At 49.1% G+C, this 14051-nt stretch overlaps 2 protein-coding genes across 20 annotated transcripts in view; both read left to right on the top strand.

The window, feature by feature from the left end:
- CAMK2G (calcium/calmodulin dependent protein kinase II gamma) overlaps positions 1-14051 on the top strand; it is a 59634-nt gene that overhangs the window by 42100 nt on the left and 3483 nt on the right. For 4 of the 19 annotated variants that reach the window (XM_066349817.1, XM_066349815.1, XM_066349813.1 and 1 more), the window contains 7 exons: positions 4070-4102; positions 6230-6298; positions 7409-7453; positions 8902-8950; positions 10146-10259; positions 12201-12276; positions 12638-12732. In XM_066349817.1, the coding sequence (XP_066205914.1) occupies positions 4070-4102; positions 6230-6298; positions 7409-7453; positions 8902-8950; positions 10146-10259; positions 12201-12276; positions 12638-12732 (481 nt within the window). The remainder of the gene's footprint in view (positions 1-4069; positions 4103-6229; positions 6299-7408; positions 7454-8901; positions 8951-10145; positions 10260-12200; positions 12277-12637; positions 12733-14051) is intronic. The other 15 variants (XM_066349832.1, XM_066349827.1, XM_066349822.1 and 12 more) reach the window with 7 other exon arrangements.
- Positions 2289-3026, top strand: LOC136381297 (large ribosomal subunit protein uL11-like). Its single transcript, XM_066349854.1, has 2 exons — positions 2289-2684; positions 2970-3026. The coding sequence occupies exons 1-2, from the start codon at positions 2289-2291 to the stop codon at positions 3024-3026; spliced, it is 453 nt and encodes a 150-aa protein (XP_066205951.1).

The raw sequence follows: 14051 nt of genomic DNA, 5'->3' as shown, positions 1-14051 counted from the left end.
TTTTATACATTTTTCTGTATCTTCTGCATTTTTCACCTACATGGTGCGTTACTTTGATAATAAGAATACAAATCATGGCCCTGGCCGGTTGGCTCAGTGGTAGAGTGTCGGCCTGGCGTGCGGGAGTCCCAGGTTCGATTCCCGGCCAGGGCACACAGGAGAAGTGCCCATCTGCTTCTCCACCCCTCCCCCTCTCCTTCCTCTCTGTCTCTCTCTTCCCCTCCCGCAGCCGAGGCTCCATTGGAGCAGAGTTTGCCGGGGCGCTGAGGATGGCTCTGTGGCCTCTGCCTCAGGCGCTAGAGTGGCTCTGGTTGCGGCAGAGCGATGCCCCCTGGTGGGCGTGCCAGGTGGATCCCGGTCGGCCGCATGCGGGAGTCTGTCTGACTGCCTCCCCATTTCCAGCTTCAGAAAAATAAAAAAATAAAAAAGAATACAAATCAAAATACTATTTATTTTTAAATTAAGCATAAACTTGTATACAGCTTCTAAAGGTTTCCAGCTTGAGTACAGTCTTATCTGGCTTAAGTGAAGGCTCGCCAGCGTGAGCACGGGGTCACTGGCTTGAGCTTGGGATCTTCAACATAATCCCATGGTTGCTGTCTTGAACCCAAAGGTCACTGGCTTGAGCAAGGGGTCACTGGCCCAGCTGGAGCCCCCCAGTCAAGGCACATATGAGAAGCAATCAATGAACAACTGAAGTGACTCAACTGCAAGTTGATGCTTATCTCTCTCCCTGCTTGTCTCCCCCTCTTTCAAAAAAAAAGAAGGAAAAAAAAAAATAGACTGGCAAGAGTAATAAGATTATAGATGTTTTCTCCCCCTCTTTTCTCTTTTCCAAATTGCTTGTAATATGCCTGCAGTCCTTTTATAATCAGGAACAAGTATATGACAATTAATGGTGTGGTTGGATGAAAGCAAGATGTGTGGGGTTCAACTCTTGTAGGCCTTCTTGAAAGTTGAGGTGATAACCTGAGTTAGGAGGGAGGTCTCTGAAGTCACTCAGAAGGTCCTGAGCTATTGCATCTTGAATCTTTCTTTCATACTCCATCTTCTTTTCCAAGTTCCTCTTTCACAATTCCTGCTGCCTAAGGTCCATAGAGGGCTTTTCTACTCACTGCCCAGAAGCTTCCGCAAAATGCTTGACTGTTACCATTTATTTAAGCTGCGAGTCTACTTTGTGGCCTTGAATTTGGACACTTCAGGTACTAGTTACGTTTCTTTGGATGTGGATGCTAGTGACCCAGGGTCTTTGGAAGAGTGAGAGCCTCTTGTGAGGACGAGACTTGAGGGGCCACACACTCTCAAGATCCCTCAATGTCCTTAGTTGAGGACAACTTGTGTGTTCTGCTAGCTCCAGGCCAGAATGACCATCTAGTATTTAAAAAGAAAAGATATAGTTGTTTCCTTAAATACTGTTTGAATATTTAAGTATAGAAAGGAGGCTTGAACCTTTTTCTGGTTTAAAATTTTAAATAAATATTTAATTTTTAAATAGAAGTGAGTATAGCTCTTTAGAAATGATCTGGTGTTTAAACAGTGCTACAGCGTGCTGGTCAAGAAGGAGCCCAGCTGCGCATGGCTGAGGGCAAAGCCCTGGAGGGATGGAGAAAGGAAGTGGAAGAATTCCGCTTGCCTAGCAGAAATGGACTGAGTAGAAAAGGATGTTCAGGACAGTTTAGGAAAAAGAGGGCCAGCTAGGATAAAGTTGGAAGTCAACTGAAAGTGCTCTCCCTAAGGCAAGGATCAGGGAGAAGCAACCTGTAATATAACCTTTGATACAAGCCCCTGAAAAATCAGAAGAACCATGACTGGGCCTCATTTGTGCTTCTGCAGAGTTTCACTGGCAAGTTAGAAACCTGTGCTCTGCTTTTGCCTGGGAAAAACCAGTCAGCAAACCCAGTTCAACTCAGATAGTATTTGTTGGTTGTGTGCTAACTTTAAGACATTCTGCTAGGCACTGTGAAGATTACAAAGATAAATAAAGATAATGTAGCTCCCTCCTTTTGAGGGATGATTTTGGAAGTAAAATCTCATTCTACTTGGCACATATGAAAGGTTAATGCAAAGAGTACTAACTATATTTAGGCTTTCTTTTTCTAAATTATGGACCATTCTTTTAAATATTTGTAGCCCCACCCCCTTTTTTGAATACACTACATTCCCAAAAATGCTTTCTAAAATAGAGAGTCAGGATATCCAGTCTTTCGGCCTTCAGCTCGGAGAAGGCTTAGATGCACCTTTCTTCAGTTGTCCTCAGTCAGGGTTCATTCTACACAGTTGCCTCCACCATGCCACAGAAGTCTGAACCCAATAAAATCAAAGTCGTACACCTGAGGTGTGCCAGCAGGGAAGTCAGTGCTACAGCTGCCCTAGCCCCCAAGATTGGCCTTCTGAGTCTGTATCCAAAAAAAGTTGGTGATGACATCGTCCAAAGTGATTGGAAAGGTCTGAGGATCACACTTAAACTGACCATTCAGAACAGACAGACCCAGATTGGGTTAGTACCTTCTGGCTGTGCCCTGATTATCAAAGCCTCAAAGAACAGACAAGAGACAGAAGCAAAAGACATTAACCACAGTAGAAATACCACTTTTGATGTGATTGTCAACCTTGCTCGACAGATGCAGCACTGCTCTTTTCCTAGAGAACTCTCTGGAACCACTAAAGAGGTCCTGGGAACTAACGCACTGCTCTTTTCCTAGAGAACTCCCTGGAACCACTAAAGAGGTCCTGGGAGCTAACGCACTGCTCTTTTCCTAGAGAACTCCCTGGAACCATTAAAGAGGTCCTGGGAACTAACGCACTGCTCTTTTCCTAGAGAACTCCCTGGAACCACTAAAGAGGTCCTGGGAGCTAACGCACTGCTCTTTTCCTAGAGAACTCCCTGGAACCACTAAAGAGGTCCTGGGAGCTAACGCACTGCTCTTTTCCTAGAGAACTCCCTGGAACCACTAAAGAGGTCCTGGGAGCTAAATACCCAGTGTGTGCGCTGCAGTGGTGACGGCCACCACCTCACGACATCATAGATGACATCCATAGTGGAGCCGTGGAACACCCAAGTAGTTCAGAACTACAAAAGAAAATATTTCACTTAGAGATCATTTGACAACAAGAAAAAAATAGTGTCAGCCTACTGAGGGCAGGAACATTTATCTGACATATTCACTGTGCCTTGAACAGCCCCCAGTGAGTACGGATATTGTTAAGTGAATATGCAATAGTCAAACAGCAGACAGACACGGTCCAAGGGGACTTCCTTCTTCCAGCAAGCTAATTATAAAATTCTTAATTACCTTTCACCCCTCAGACATAGCCTTCTGAGATGCACTTTCAGTGTTCCGTGTGGTCTTTATTTTATGCTATTGTTTCACTCCTGAACATCAAGTCCATGAGCATCTGGTTAAGGCTGAGAGGTTACTGCTTTCAGCATTCCCCCTGGTTTACTTTCTGTGTCTTTGTGGTCACTGTCCTTTTAATCATCGGCACTCCTTGTTTTCCATTTCCCACTAATTGCAAAATGCAATAAAACATTGAAATCTTATAAACGAGGGTGGCCATACTGATAAAGAAAGGGATGCCAGAATTTGTTTTTCATGATTTTCAAAAGCTCAACATCTTTATCTGAAAAATGACTTACGGGGGCAGCAAAAAAATTAAATGTTATTAATCTGAGTGTGGCCTAGAGTATCTTTTGCTATCCACGTGGTAGCTGCTTACCAAATTTCAGGCAGACCTAGTAATGAGAGAAAATAATTAACCTTATTGATGAGCAAGCTTTATAAACCCAAACCTATATATTTGCAGCAAAATGTTACTTACTCTTATAGACTTGTGACTTAATTTCAAGAAGCTTTCTCTGAGTATACTAAAGCTGTGTTTGTGAACCTGACAGCAAAGGAGTTCTTCCTGTCCCGGGGTCTGGAGGCCCTGTGTGCCGGACTCCAGGTCTCCTCCTTCCGCTCTTTTCTCCTGATGCAGAGCCTGTGCTGGCGCACTAACCTGCAGCGTCTCTGTGCTTCTCTTACCTCCTCTCTCCCGTTCTCTTTCCCTTTTGCTGTGGTGTGTCCAGAAAAGGAAGTCGAGTTCCAGCGTGCACCTGATGGTGAGCCCTGCCTGCCCACCCATCCGCCTACTCCATGCTGCCTGCGCCCGCCTGCCAGCCACGCAAACCCATTCTGCCATGTGCGTGTGCTTCACTCATCCTCACTGCATGTCTGTGCTGTGTGGGCAGGTGTGGCCTGTCCTGCCAGGCGGGGGCCATTGTCCGAGGTCCCCCAGTGGCGTAAAAAGTGGGCATTGGAATGAGTGGTATGGCACCTCCTGCTGCAGAGCTCGGACTGCCTCCCACAGCCCAGGGCAGGAAGTGAAGCTGGCAGCGACTCAGGACCAGGTGACAAGCATAGGAAGAGACCCTCCGTCACTGTCGCTGAGGAGGAGAGGCCCTGTTCCCTAGGCATGCACAGCCACTTGCTACAGACTGGCAGCTGAGGGGCGTCTATGTGGTGGGCAGAGGATCTGGTTAGGAGCTCATGGCTTTGAGCCTGGCTTACCTAGCCTTTTCCCCCATGCAAATGCCTATTAGCAGTGCCCAGTGTTTCAGCCTTCCCACCCAGCCCTCGGGGAATAGCTGAAAGATAACAGGGAACACATCTTTCTCATGGGACAAGGGCACTAAGAGGAACCCAGCCCTCGGGGAATAGCTGAAAGATAACAGGGAACACATCTTTCTCATGGGACAAGGGCACTAAGAGGAACACCACAGCCTGAATCATTATGAAACCATCCATTAAAGCCAGAGGTGGAGCAACCTCGGTGACATCCCAGCCCTCTACTGATGTGACAGGTTTTACAAACACCCTGGAGTCCTGGTACTGTGCCGGAGTCTTTGTCTCAGCTGGGCTTTGCAGGCAAGACAGCCTTATGCAATGGGCCCCCCAAAGGAGGTTAATGTCAACAGCTGAGCTAAGAGGGCTCTGCTCCTTCCTGGTGGGAGTGAAGTGGAGTTTAGACCCAGGTTCTGACTGCTTCAGGGGCCTCTTCAGCCTGCAGAGTTCAGTGCAGTCTTGTAACACTCGGTTCCTGGTTTGAGGTTCCACACCTAGCTCTGGGTTTGGGGCTCCCTCAGCAAGCTAAGGGTGGACGGCTTCAGGTTTGGTTCAAGGGGCTGTAAGAGGCCTCCTGGCTAGAAGAAAAAACAGTCCGGGTAGCTTCCTATGTGTGTCCTCACTTGCACCCTACACAGAGATGGTGGCCGCACATTTGTCTGTGCCTGTTGAACTTGCAGGCATCAGGCTGCTTCTCGGTGGTCAACAGTTCCTCTGGGACTCCCGTGAGACTGAGTCCATTGGTTCAGGGAGCCTAAGAGGCAGACAGCACTGATAGAGATTGGCCTCCTTCCTTCTTTGATGTTTCCTCCCAACCTCCCTTGCTGTGCCACTCAGTATAACATTTTGAAAGACAAGGAGATACCCTGGTGGTCTGTGCTGTAGGAATGTCAGCCTGCAAGTCAGCCTGTTCTTTCCTGGGGCTAGGTTCTGGGACTGCAACCACAGCCCCACCTGGATTTACCTGCCCCTTCTTGGAACTCTGCCCTTGCTGCCAGCCAACTAAATCCAAGAGTTATTCCAAGGCAGGAATGCCAACAGCGTGGTCCTGTCTCTGCTCCCTGGGGTCAGTAGATGCATTTTCTAACACAAGCCTTTCCTCTCTGGACACCATCTTCTGGGCCAGGTTTTCTTTCTCTTGTTCCTCTTCTTTTCAGAGCAGGCTTTATGCTGGTGTTTGAAGGGAAGGAAATGCAGGTGGCAGGTTAAATGGGCAGCAGAGGATTGCTCACAGATAGGAGACCCAGAGTTTCTGAATTTTGTTCTGTTTTCTTATAAACCACCTTCCTTTTCCCCTTGTAAAATGAGAGAAAGATCCAGAATTTCTTTGGGTGAAGAATGATTGTGCAGTAACATGGCATTTAGCATAAGCAGAGATTTCTGGAGAGATGCTTCAAAACAAGTCGGTGGGCTGGTCCCACCTTGAGGATGCTTCCAGAGCTAGGTCTCTGGACCTTCCAGGTACTGCTCTCCTTTGATCACCTCTCCGACCATTGCTCCCATTTGCATAGCATTATGGAGACCACTTCAGCCCTAGCTCCCCAGGCCAGGCCAGGGGACAAGGGAGGTCTGGGAGTCAAACTGGTGACTCTAGAGGAACTAAACCATCTGTTTTCTTGTCTCAGCCACAGAGCAACAACAAAAACAGTCTCGTAAGCCCAGCCCAAGAGCCCGCGCCCTTGCAGACGGCCATGGTACCTCCTAACTACAGCTTCTCTGCCCCTGCCCCTGGCTGCCTCCTGCTCCTTCCCACTTTCTGTACTGCCCTCCCTACCAGGCCTCTTGGGTCCTTTTCCTTCCTCAGTCCCCGTAGAGCAGGCTGCTTTGGGTACTGCCCCCCAGGCCCCTTCTCCCTCATTGTCCTGCTTGACCATGCTCCTTCCTGCATGGCAGAACTGCTGTCCTGTTCCTTTCACTGTTGGGGGGAAGAGTGATCAGGGATTTCGGCTAAACCTCCCTCCCCAGGCTGGGCCCCAGTGGGTCTGCTGTGGGGGCTGGGAAGGTGAATTGCTTATAAAGGGAGAGGGGTAGGAGCTTTCTTGGAACCTGTACCTCAGTTCTTGGAGACTGCCTTTCCTTTGCAAAGCCATGAACAAGAAGGAGGGTTGGGGTCCCCCACCTCTGGATGAGTTTCTGGAGAGCCCCACGCTGTTTCTGCTGCCAGAGTTCTCTCTGTGCTTGTCCAGGGGGCTCTGTGTGCTCTCGGAGCTCTCTGCTAGTGATGGCTAACTAGAGTTAGCAGGTGGATGCCTAGAAAGAGGGGGTGTCTTTTTGCCTACTACCACTCCTTGCTGTGAACCCTCGTGCTGCCTGACATGGTGATATAGGGACAGGAACGCTAGGGAAAGCAGTGGGTGGGTGAGGCAGGCACCCTCGGTCTTTCTGGGAGACCGTAATCCACTCTCCCTGCTTCCTGCATACCCCTTGACAAATACTTTTGGCAGGGTCCAGCCCATTCCCTTAGACCCATGGCTCCTCCAGTGTACTTGTCCTGTGGGGAAAGAAAACTCAGAACTAGCAGGAATCAGGGACGGAGGTCGTCTTCCTCTCGGCCTCCCTGATACCTACTTCTGTTAAGTGCCAGGCCTCTCCTTACAGCCAGTGTTGTCCCCTACGTCGGGCTACCCAGCTACTGAGGACCGTTAAGTCAGGTTATTTTGCCTTGTGAGAATGGCTGGTGGTCACGGCTCAGTGGGTCATCATAGAGGTCTCTAAGGGTACTGGGATAGGGATGGGGGGCCCCTCGGGGAAGAACAGAAGTCTGTCCCCAAGGTCAAGAGGGTAATTTTCACCTTCTCTCACAGGAGCCGCAAACCACCGTGGTGCATAATGCTACAGATGGGATCAAGGTGAGTGGGTCCTGAGCCTGTCTGCTGCTTTCTGTGTCAGCAGGAAACCAGTGAGCTGGTCACAGGGTCTGAGTGTACCTGTGGATGGCAGCCTACAGGCTGTACATCAAGGCCAAGGTGTTGCAGACTCTAGGCTGTTAGTTCATTCTTAGTGATTCTGAGCTCATGCTCTACAGTCCGACAACCCTGGGTTTGAATCCTGGCCGTTGGCCGCTGGACAAGGCACACTACTGCTCTGCATCTCAGTTACCTTATCTGTAAATTGGGGACAATAGTAATAGAATTTTCCTCCATGACCTGTGAAGTTTAAGTGAGAGTACATGTTAGCTAGAAAAACAGAACAACAAAATAATCAGACCCTGGAGCCTTCTCCTTGGCCTCATTTGTTATGCCCTCAGTAACCCTTATCTCCTTTTCACTACCAGTTGCAGATATGTATTGAGCCACAAACTGTCCATGGCTCTGGTTTACAGAAGTGACAAGACAAAATCCCTCTCCACAGGTGTGGGGGAGGCAGATAATAAACCAAAAACCAAATAAATAAGAAAATCCAGTTGTGATAAGTGCTATGGAGAAAATGGCACAGCATAAGGAAAGAGCAAGCAGGGCCTGTAAATCGCATGCTCAGGGAGGATCTTCCTTCGGGAGGTGACATTTGAACTACACAGCAGGAACAAGACAGCCAGGCAAACTCTGGGGCCAAGTGCCCTAGACAGAGTGCAGGGGTGTGGCATATGGGTACGGAATGAAGAAACAGAAGAGAAGAAATCAAGCAGAGCTAAAAGCACAAAAAGCAAGGAGTTGGGGACTGGGGTGGCAGGAAGGTGACGAAGGCGGAGAAGCGGGGGGGCCTGCTATGTGGGACTTCATAGGAGTTTGCATTTTTTTTCCAGCAGCAACAAGAAGCTGTTGGGAGGTTCTCAGCAGGGGAGTAACACTGTCTGATGGACTCTTTAAGAAACCACTGTGGCCATACCATAGGCAAGGGCTGTAGGGAGGAGGCAAGCATGGAAGCAGGGAGACTGGGAAGTGATTGTGGTCATTCAGGTGCCAGATGGTGGTGGTAGCTCGGACTCAGGTTGTAGCTGTGCGTTTGAAGAGGTAAGATGGGATTTATTTTGGAAGTAGAACTGACATGTGATTTTAGGTTGCATAAATGAGATGTGAGAGAAAGTGAAAGAGAAGAAAAACCTGAAGCGTTTAAACTTAAGAGATGACTCTAGGTTTTAACCCAAATAATTACACAGATAGTGCCATTATTGAGTTGAGGGAGACCCGGGAGGGAGTTTGGGAATCCAGTTTTGTAAGATGGCAAGAGTAGAAATAGAACTTTCTATGATTCCTCCTTGCACCTCCTATAGGAGCACGTACTCTGCTTTTGTTCTGTTTGGTTCCTCTGGTTTTCCAAGGGCCTGAGTATTTAAAAACATGTTCCTTTTGGCCTACAGGGCTCCACAGAGAGCTGCAACACCACCACAGAAGATGAGGACCTCAAAGGTAGGTGCTGGCCCTTGGTGGGAAAGGGACGCCAGTGGTGTCCCAGGTACCTCAGTTCCAGTGGACCACCTGCCTTGTCTGCCACCAGAACCGAGATTGGTGGTTCCTGGCCCCCAGGAGAGGGCTTGGCATAAAGCTGCTTCCCACGGGCCAGGGTATGAGGCCCTTGTCTGGTGTGGCCGGGCTAGGCAAAAGGCATGTCTCTTTGACCCCAGGTGTGGATTTCGCTAAACTAGAGCTTTTCCTGAGTCTATCCAGGACCAGAGCTCAGAGAACTGTTCCTATTGCTGATAATGATGTGACATCCCAGAACAGGGACACCTTGAGTCCCTGCAGAAGTGGCCTGCAAATGTCATGAGTCATTAGTAGGGTGGCCAGTGTCTCAATTTCCCAAGATATGGAACTTTGTGTTCTAAAACTGAAAACAGGCCTGGGCACCTTGGGATGAGTTAGTCACTCTCATCACAACGCTTTGGCATGAATAATGAAGTCAGAACCACATTTGGCTATGTCCCGGTGACATTGTAAGAATCACCAGCCAGCCTGGCCAGAGTGCCGGGGGGGGGGGGGGGGGTGGGAGCGCCGCCAGGCCGACCACTGGGAACCTCTCTGCTGCTGTTTGGTTTGGCCTCCTAGAATGTTCCCTTTGCCTTCAGTTAGTGACCTTAGGCCAAGCTTTCAGATAACATGGAGGAATGTTATAGGACAAGGCTGAGAAAGCACGCACAGGAATAGTAAGGGCACCAAAACCTTTGGGAACCCCCAAAAGAGAAAGCATAAACGTAGAAGGCAGTAAAGAACAGTAGCTCGGCTGCTGGGATGGAGGTCACATCACTTCAGTTCTGGCAATGCTGGCAGAGGACACGACTCCTTCACTGCTGGGCTCTTGACCTCTTAATCTAGCCCACTAGCACATCTTCCCTGGGAGTAGGGGCCCTTGTACAGGCTGTCTGAAGGCTCCTCTGGGAACCACAAGTCCAGGTCTGTGCACTTTCCTTGGGCTCTTGGCTGGGAGGCCTCTCTGGCAGAGGCAGCAGCGTGGGATGTGGTCCAGTGTCCACAGCAGCCCGAGGCATCACCTTGCCCCGGCTCCGCACCACCACAGGCTCGGGTCCTATTCGGCTTGCTCGCTCACCTGCCTTGTTCTGTTTGTTTTGGCTGCTCTGCCTTGCCCTGCCCTGCCCTGGCTGGCTAGCTGCCCCGCTCCGCACTGGGAATGGCAGCTTGGTGCCTGAAGGACGGAGCTCCCGGGACAGAACAGCCCCCTCTGCAGGCATGCAGCCCCAGCCTTCTCTCTGCTCCTCAGCCAGTAAGTGTGAGGGAGGCACAATCTGGCTTCCATTCCCTGGCTCGTCCTGAAGCCCCTCAGGGATTCCCCCCAGAGCTAGCAGCCCAGCTCAGCTGTCTCTTTTAGAAAGCTTTGGGAGCTCGGCCTCTGCTGGGTGGGGGAGCTAATTGGAGGTGCTGTTAACTAGGCAGGGGCCCCTAAGACCAGGGCCCAGAGACAAAGAATGGGTGGAAGAACATCGCATGGTGGGAAGAGAAGAAAGTCCCTGGGATACGCAGTGGGCCTTGCCTCAGCACTGAGCCGGAAAGAAAGGCCGAGTCAGAAGTCAGGTCAGAGATGGTGGGAGCTGGGATGATAATGAAATCACAATTGCTGAGAAACCATGTTGGGATAAGGGGTTTCGTGAAGCTCAGCAAATCATATTAGGAGCGTGGGCCTTGAGTGAGATATTCCTGAATTTGAATCCCAGCTACATTACTTTTAAAAATGTGTGGAGTAAACCTCCCAGAGCTTGTTTTCTAATCTTTAAAGTGAGACTAAAATGACCCCTACCTCATGGCACTGTAATGAAAAATACATGAGGCAGTAGAATGTCTCGATATGATACCTTGCTCGGTTAATGGTAACTTGTATTTATATTTTCAGTTGTATCTGTGTAGATTATGCCTTTGTCTGCTTTTTTTCCTCCTATTGTCTATCCTTTTAGAGTTTCTAAACACAGTCCTCTTCACCCGTAGGGCCCCAGTCAGGTCCTATGGATGCGTTTGGTGGAGTTGGAGAGGCTGTGTGTGTGCCTCTAGAAAGTGGATAGAGCTCCTTGGTTCCCTTAACTTGCTGCTTACTCACCTTGAAGGTGCTGATGTCTGTGGGCCCCACCTCGGCTGGACCTTTGGCTGAGCTGCCATCTCTCAGCTATGCCCCTGGGCTGCGCTATTCTAATGCTTGCATTTGTCTTGCAGCCTCTCGCTCCTGTGAGGAAAGGCTTATGGCCTGGGCCAGCCCAGGGTTCTTCTGGTCAGGGTTTTCCTGAGCTCAGCCTGAGCCCTCCCCTACCCTATCAGCACCCCCTGGTAATAGTGGTGCTCCCTGTAAATGATCTCTCGAGTACATGATGCCATCAGGGGTCCTTTGGCTTGGGATGGGTGGGGACTCTGAGGGTACCAAGTTCTGCCTGCCTGTCAGTCTGTGCCTTGTCATGGTTTTCCTGAGGGACACATCCTGGCATGAGAGCTGGTATGAGATTTAGAGCTTTTCTGAGGCTGGTACAGGGTAAATGGAGCTGTCTTTCCAGTGAGAGGCTCTAATGTTTAAAAAGAGTGTTGATAGTTCCAAGATCCTTTATCCCAGAAGAGCCTTGTGGAGGAGATGAGCAGGGTGAAGAGAACTAAACATTCATCCTAGGGCTCTGTTCATCCTTCTGGAGCCCTCATCCCTGCCTAGGTTCTGCTCTCAGGCTGGCTGTTGTCCAGGGATTGCTTCTGGACCACTGAATGAGGCCGGGGGGCATGGGGGGCATGGTGATTGAGACCTGACTGAGCCCCTTCAGGTGACAGACATGAGCAGATGATGGAAACAGCCTTATCAGGAGATGCTTCTTAGAGAAGCTGAACCTGCAGGAGACGGGTTACACAGACTGGACAGAGGATTCCTGATGTGCCAGGCCCCTCGGTTGTTAAAGATGTGTTTTCTGCATCCTGGTTGTTGATTGAGAGAGAGACAAAGGCCACCATAACTAATGGGTGGGCTTCGGGAGGAGGGGGTCGTTAGTTCTAAAGACAACAGAAGAGGGATGGAGAGAAAGGTGGGCTCACTCTTCCTACAAAGGGTCTTAAAGACAGAGAAGAGGGATGTCTTTGTCAAGGAGATCACAGGGGATTCTTGCAGGATTGGGGAGGGCTCTCCACCACTTAGGAGCTGCCCAGACCCACGCAGGTAAATTGCTGGATTTTTTTTCCCCCACAGTGCGAAAACAGGAGATCATTAAGATCACAGAACAACTGATTGAGGCCATTAACAATGGAGATTTTGAGGCCTACACGTGAGTAGAGATCCAGTTCCTTGAGACTCAAGTTTCTCGAGGCCTTTCCCTCCCCCAAAGCAGCTAGGACCCTGGGAAAAGGGAAGGCTGGGCCCATGGTACAGAGTATGAATGCAACCCCAGGCCGCTGGGTTGGGAGCCTGGGAGCCTTCCAGGGTAGTTACTCTGTGAGTGAACCATTGTGTGGTTGCTGATGGGGGGGGGGGGGGGGCTGCGACTTAGCAGGCAGACCCTGGAGATCTTAGCCATCTTGTCAGGCCTCGCCCACAGCTAACCTACTGCAGGACAGACACCACTGATAAGGAAGAAAGACAAGTAATTCCCATAGAAGACTTGACAGGCTACTTTTAATTTTCTGCAGGAAGATTTGTGATCCAGGCCTTACTTCCTTTGAGCCCGAAGCCCTTGGTAACCTCGTGGAAGGAATGGATTTCCATAAGTTTTACTTTGAGAATCGTGAGTGGGTTCGTGCTGCTGATATACTCCTGCCTGACCCTTCACCCCCTTTACCTCTGTCCCTGCTCTTCCTCTCCTCTTCCCAGTTGCCCGCTTCTCCTTATTTGACCTGCCTGCTGTACCCTGGTCTGTGTGTTTGCCTCCTTGTACCCTGAGAATGGTCTTAAACGGCACCTTTGAAGGCCATGCTCCAGAACCCCACATGCTCCTTCATTCTGTAGCTGCTCATTGAAGTGCTGATTGCCACAGTCAGGTCTTTAAGCCTCATCTCTTTCCAAGATGATTGGAAACCATTTGAGATGAGGTCAAGACCATCTCAGCAAGTAATAATGTAGCTCTGTGTCTACAGATGTCACAAAAGAGGAAATTAAGCCAAGATAAGAATGTGCAAGCAAGTAACAGGACAACTTGTTGTTGGTAACTTGTGAGCCCAGAAATTGTGGCTAGCGTCTTCCTGAACATTGAGGGAGACGGGAGTCCTGGCTGGGTGTTACACACTGGACAGTCCACAGAAGGCCCAGGGATGAGAGCTGAATACCTACTCCCATCTTTCTCTCTGCTCTCTTAAGTCCCTCCCTCCCCTTTATTTTTTTTTTTTTTTGCTTCCCACTTTATCCTGGGCCTTCTCCATCCTGCCCTGAATTTTATTTTGTCACTGTTTTCTCTACTAACTACCATCTTCTTCATGTCTCAGCTGCAAATGTAACTAGGCTATCTAAGTAATTCTATTAGCCAGAAGCAATTCCAGAGTTTATAGAAACTCTAGGGAAGGTTTCATGTAGCCCCTATTTAACATTTGAATTGAACTAATACGTGAATCTCAATAAAAGTAACACAGTTCAGTGTTTGCTGATAATGGCAATCTTTTGGCTTTCCCCCAGAGGATCCTGGGAACCCTAGAAATATCCTGAGCTTGGTGCTTTGATGATTTTATTTTAGCTTTGCACCTTCTTTTTTATTTTTTAATCACAAATCAATTTTGAATATTTTAAGTTCTTGATTTTGCTCTACAGCCCTAGATAGGAACAAGCCAACCCTTATGAAATCTAAGCATAAGCCAGCAGAGTAGAAAGATCATGGGCTTTAGTTAAGAGTAAGATGGTCCTGAGTGCAAACGTTGTGTGATTTGGGGAAATCACTTAACCTCCTTGTGCCTGTCGCCTTATCTTATAATGAAGAAAATAATATCACCTAAGGAATACAGCTTATACATTTAAAACCCCCAGCATGTCTGATTAAGATAGTAGCTGCTGGCCTGACCTGTGGTGGCGCAGTGGGATAAAGCGTCGACCTGGAACACTGAGGTCGCTGGTTCGAAA

This window comes from Saccopteryx leptura, chromosome 9 (assembly GCF_036850995.1).
Source record: "Saccopteryx leptura isolate mSacLep1 chromosome 9, mSacLep1_pri_phased_curated, whole genome shotgun sequence".
NCBI lineage: Eukaryota > Metazoa > Chordata > Mammalia > Chiroptera > Emballonuridae > Saccopteryx > Saccopteryx leptura.
Note: the sequence above shows the minus strand (reverse complement) of the source record. Positions and strands in the feature narration are given on the sequence as shown.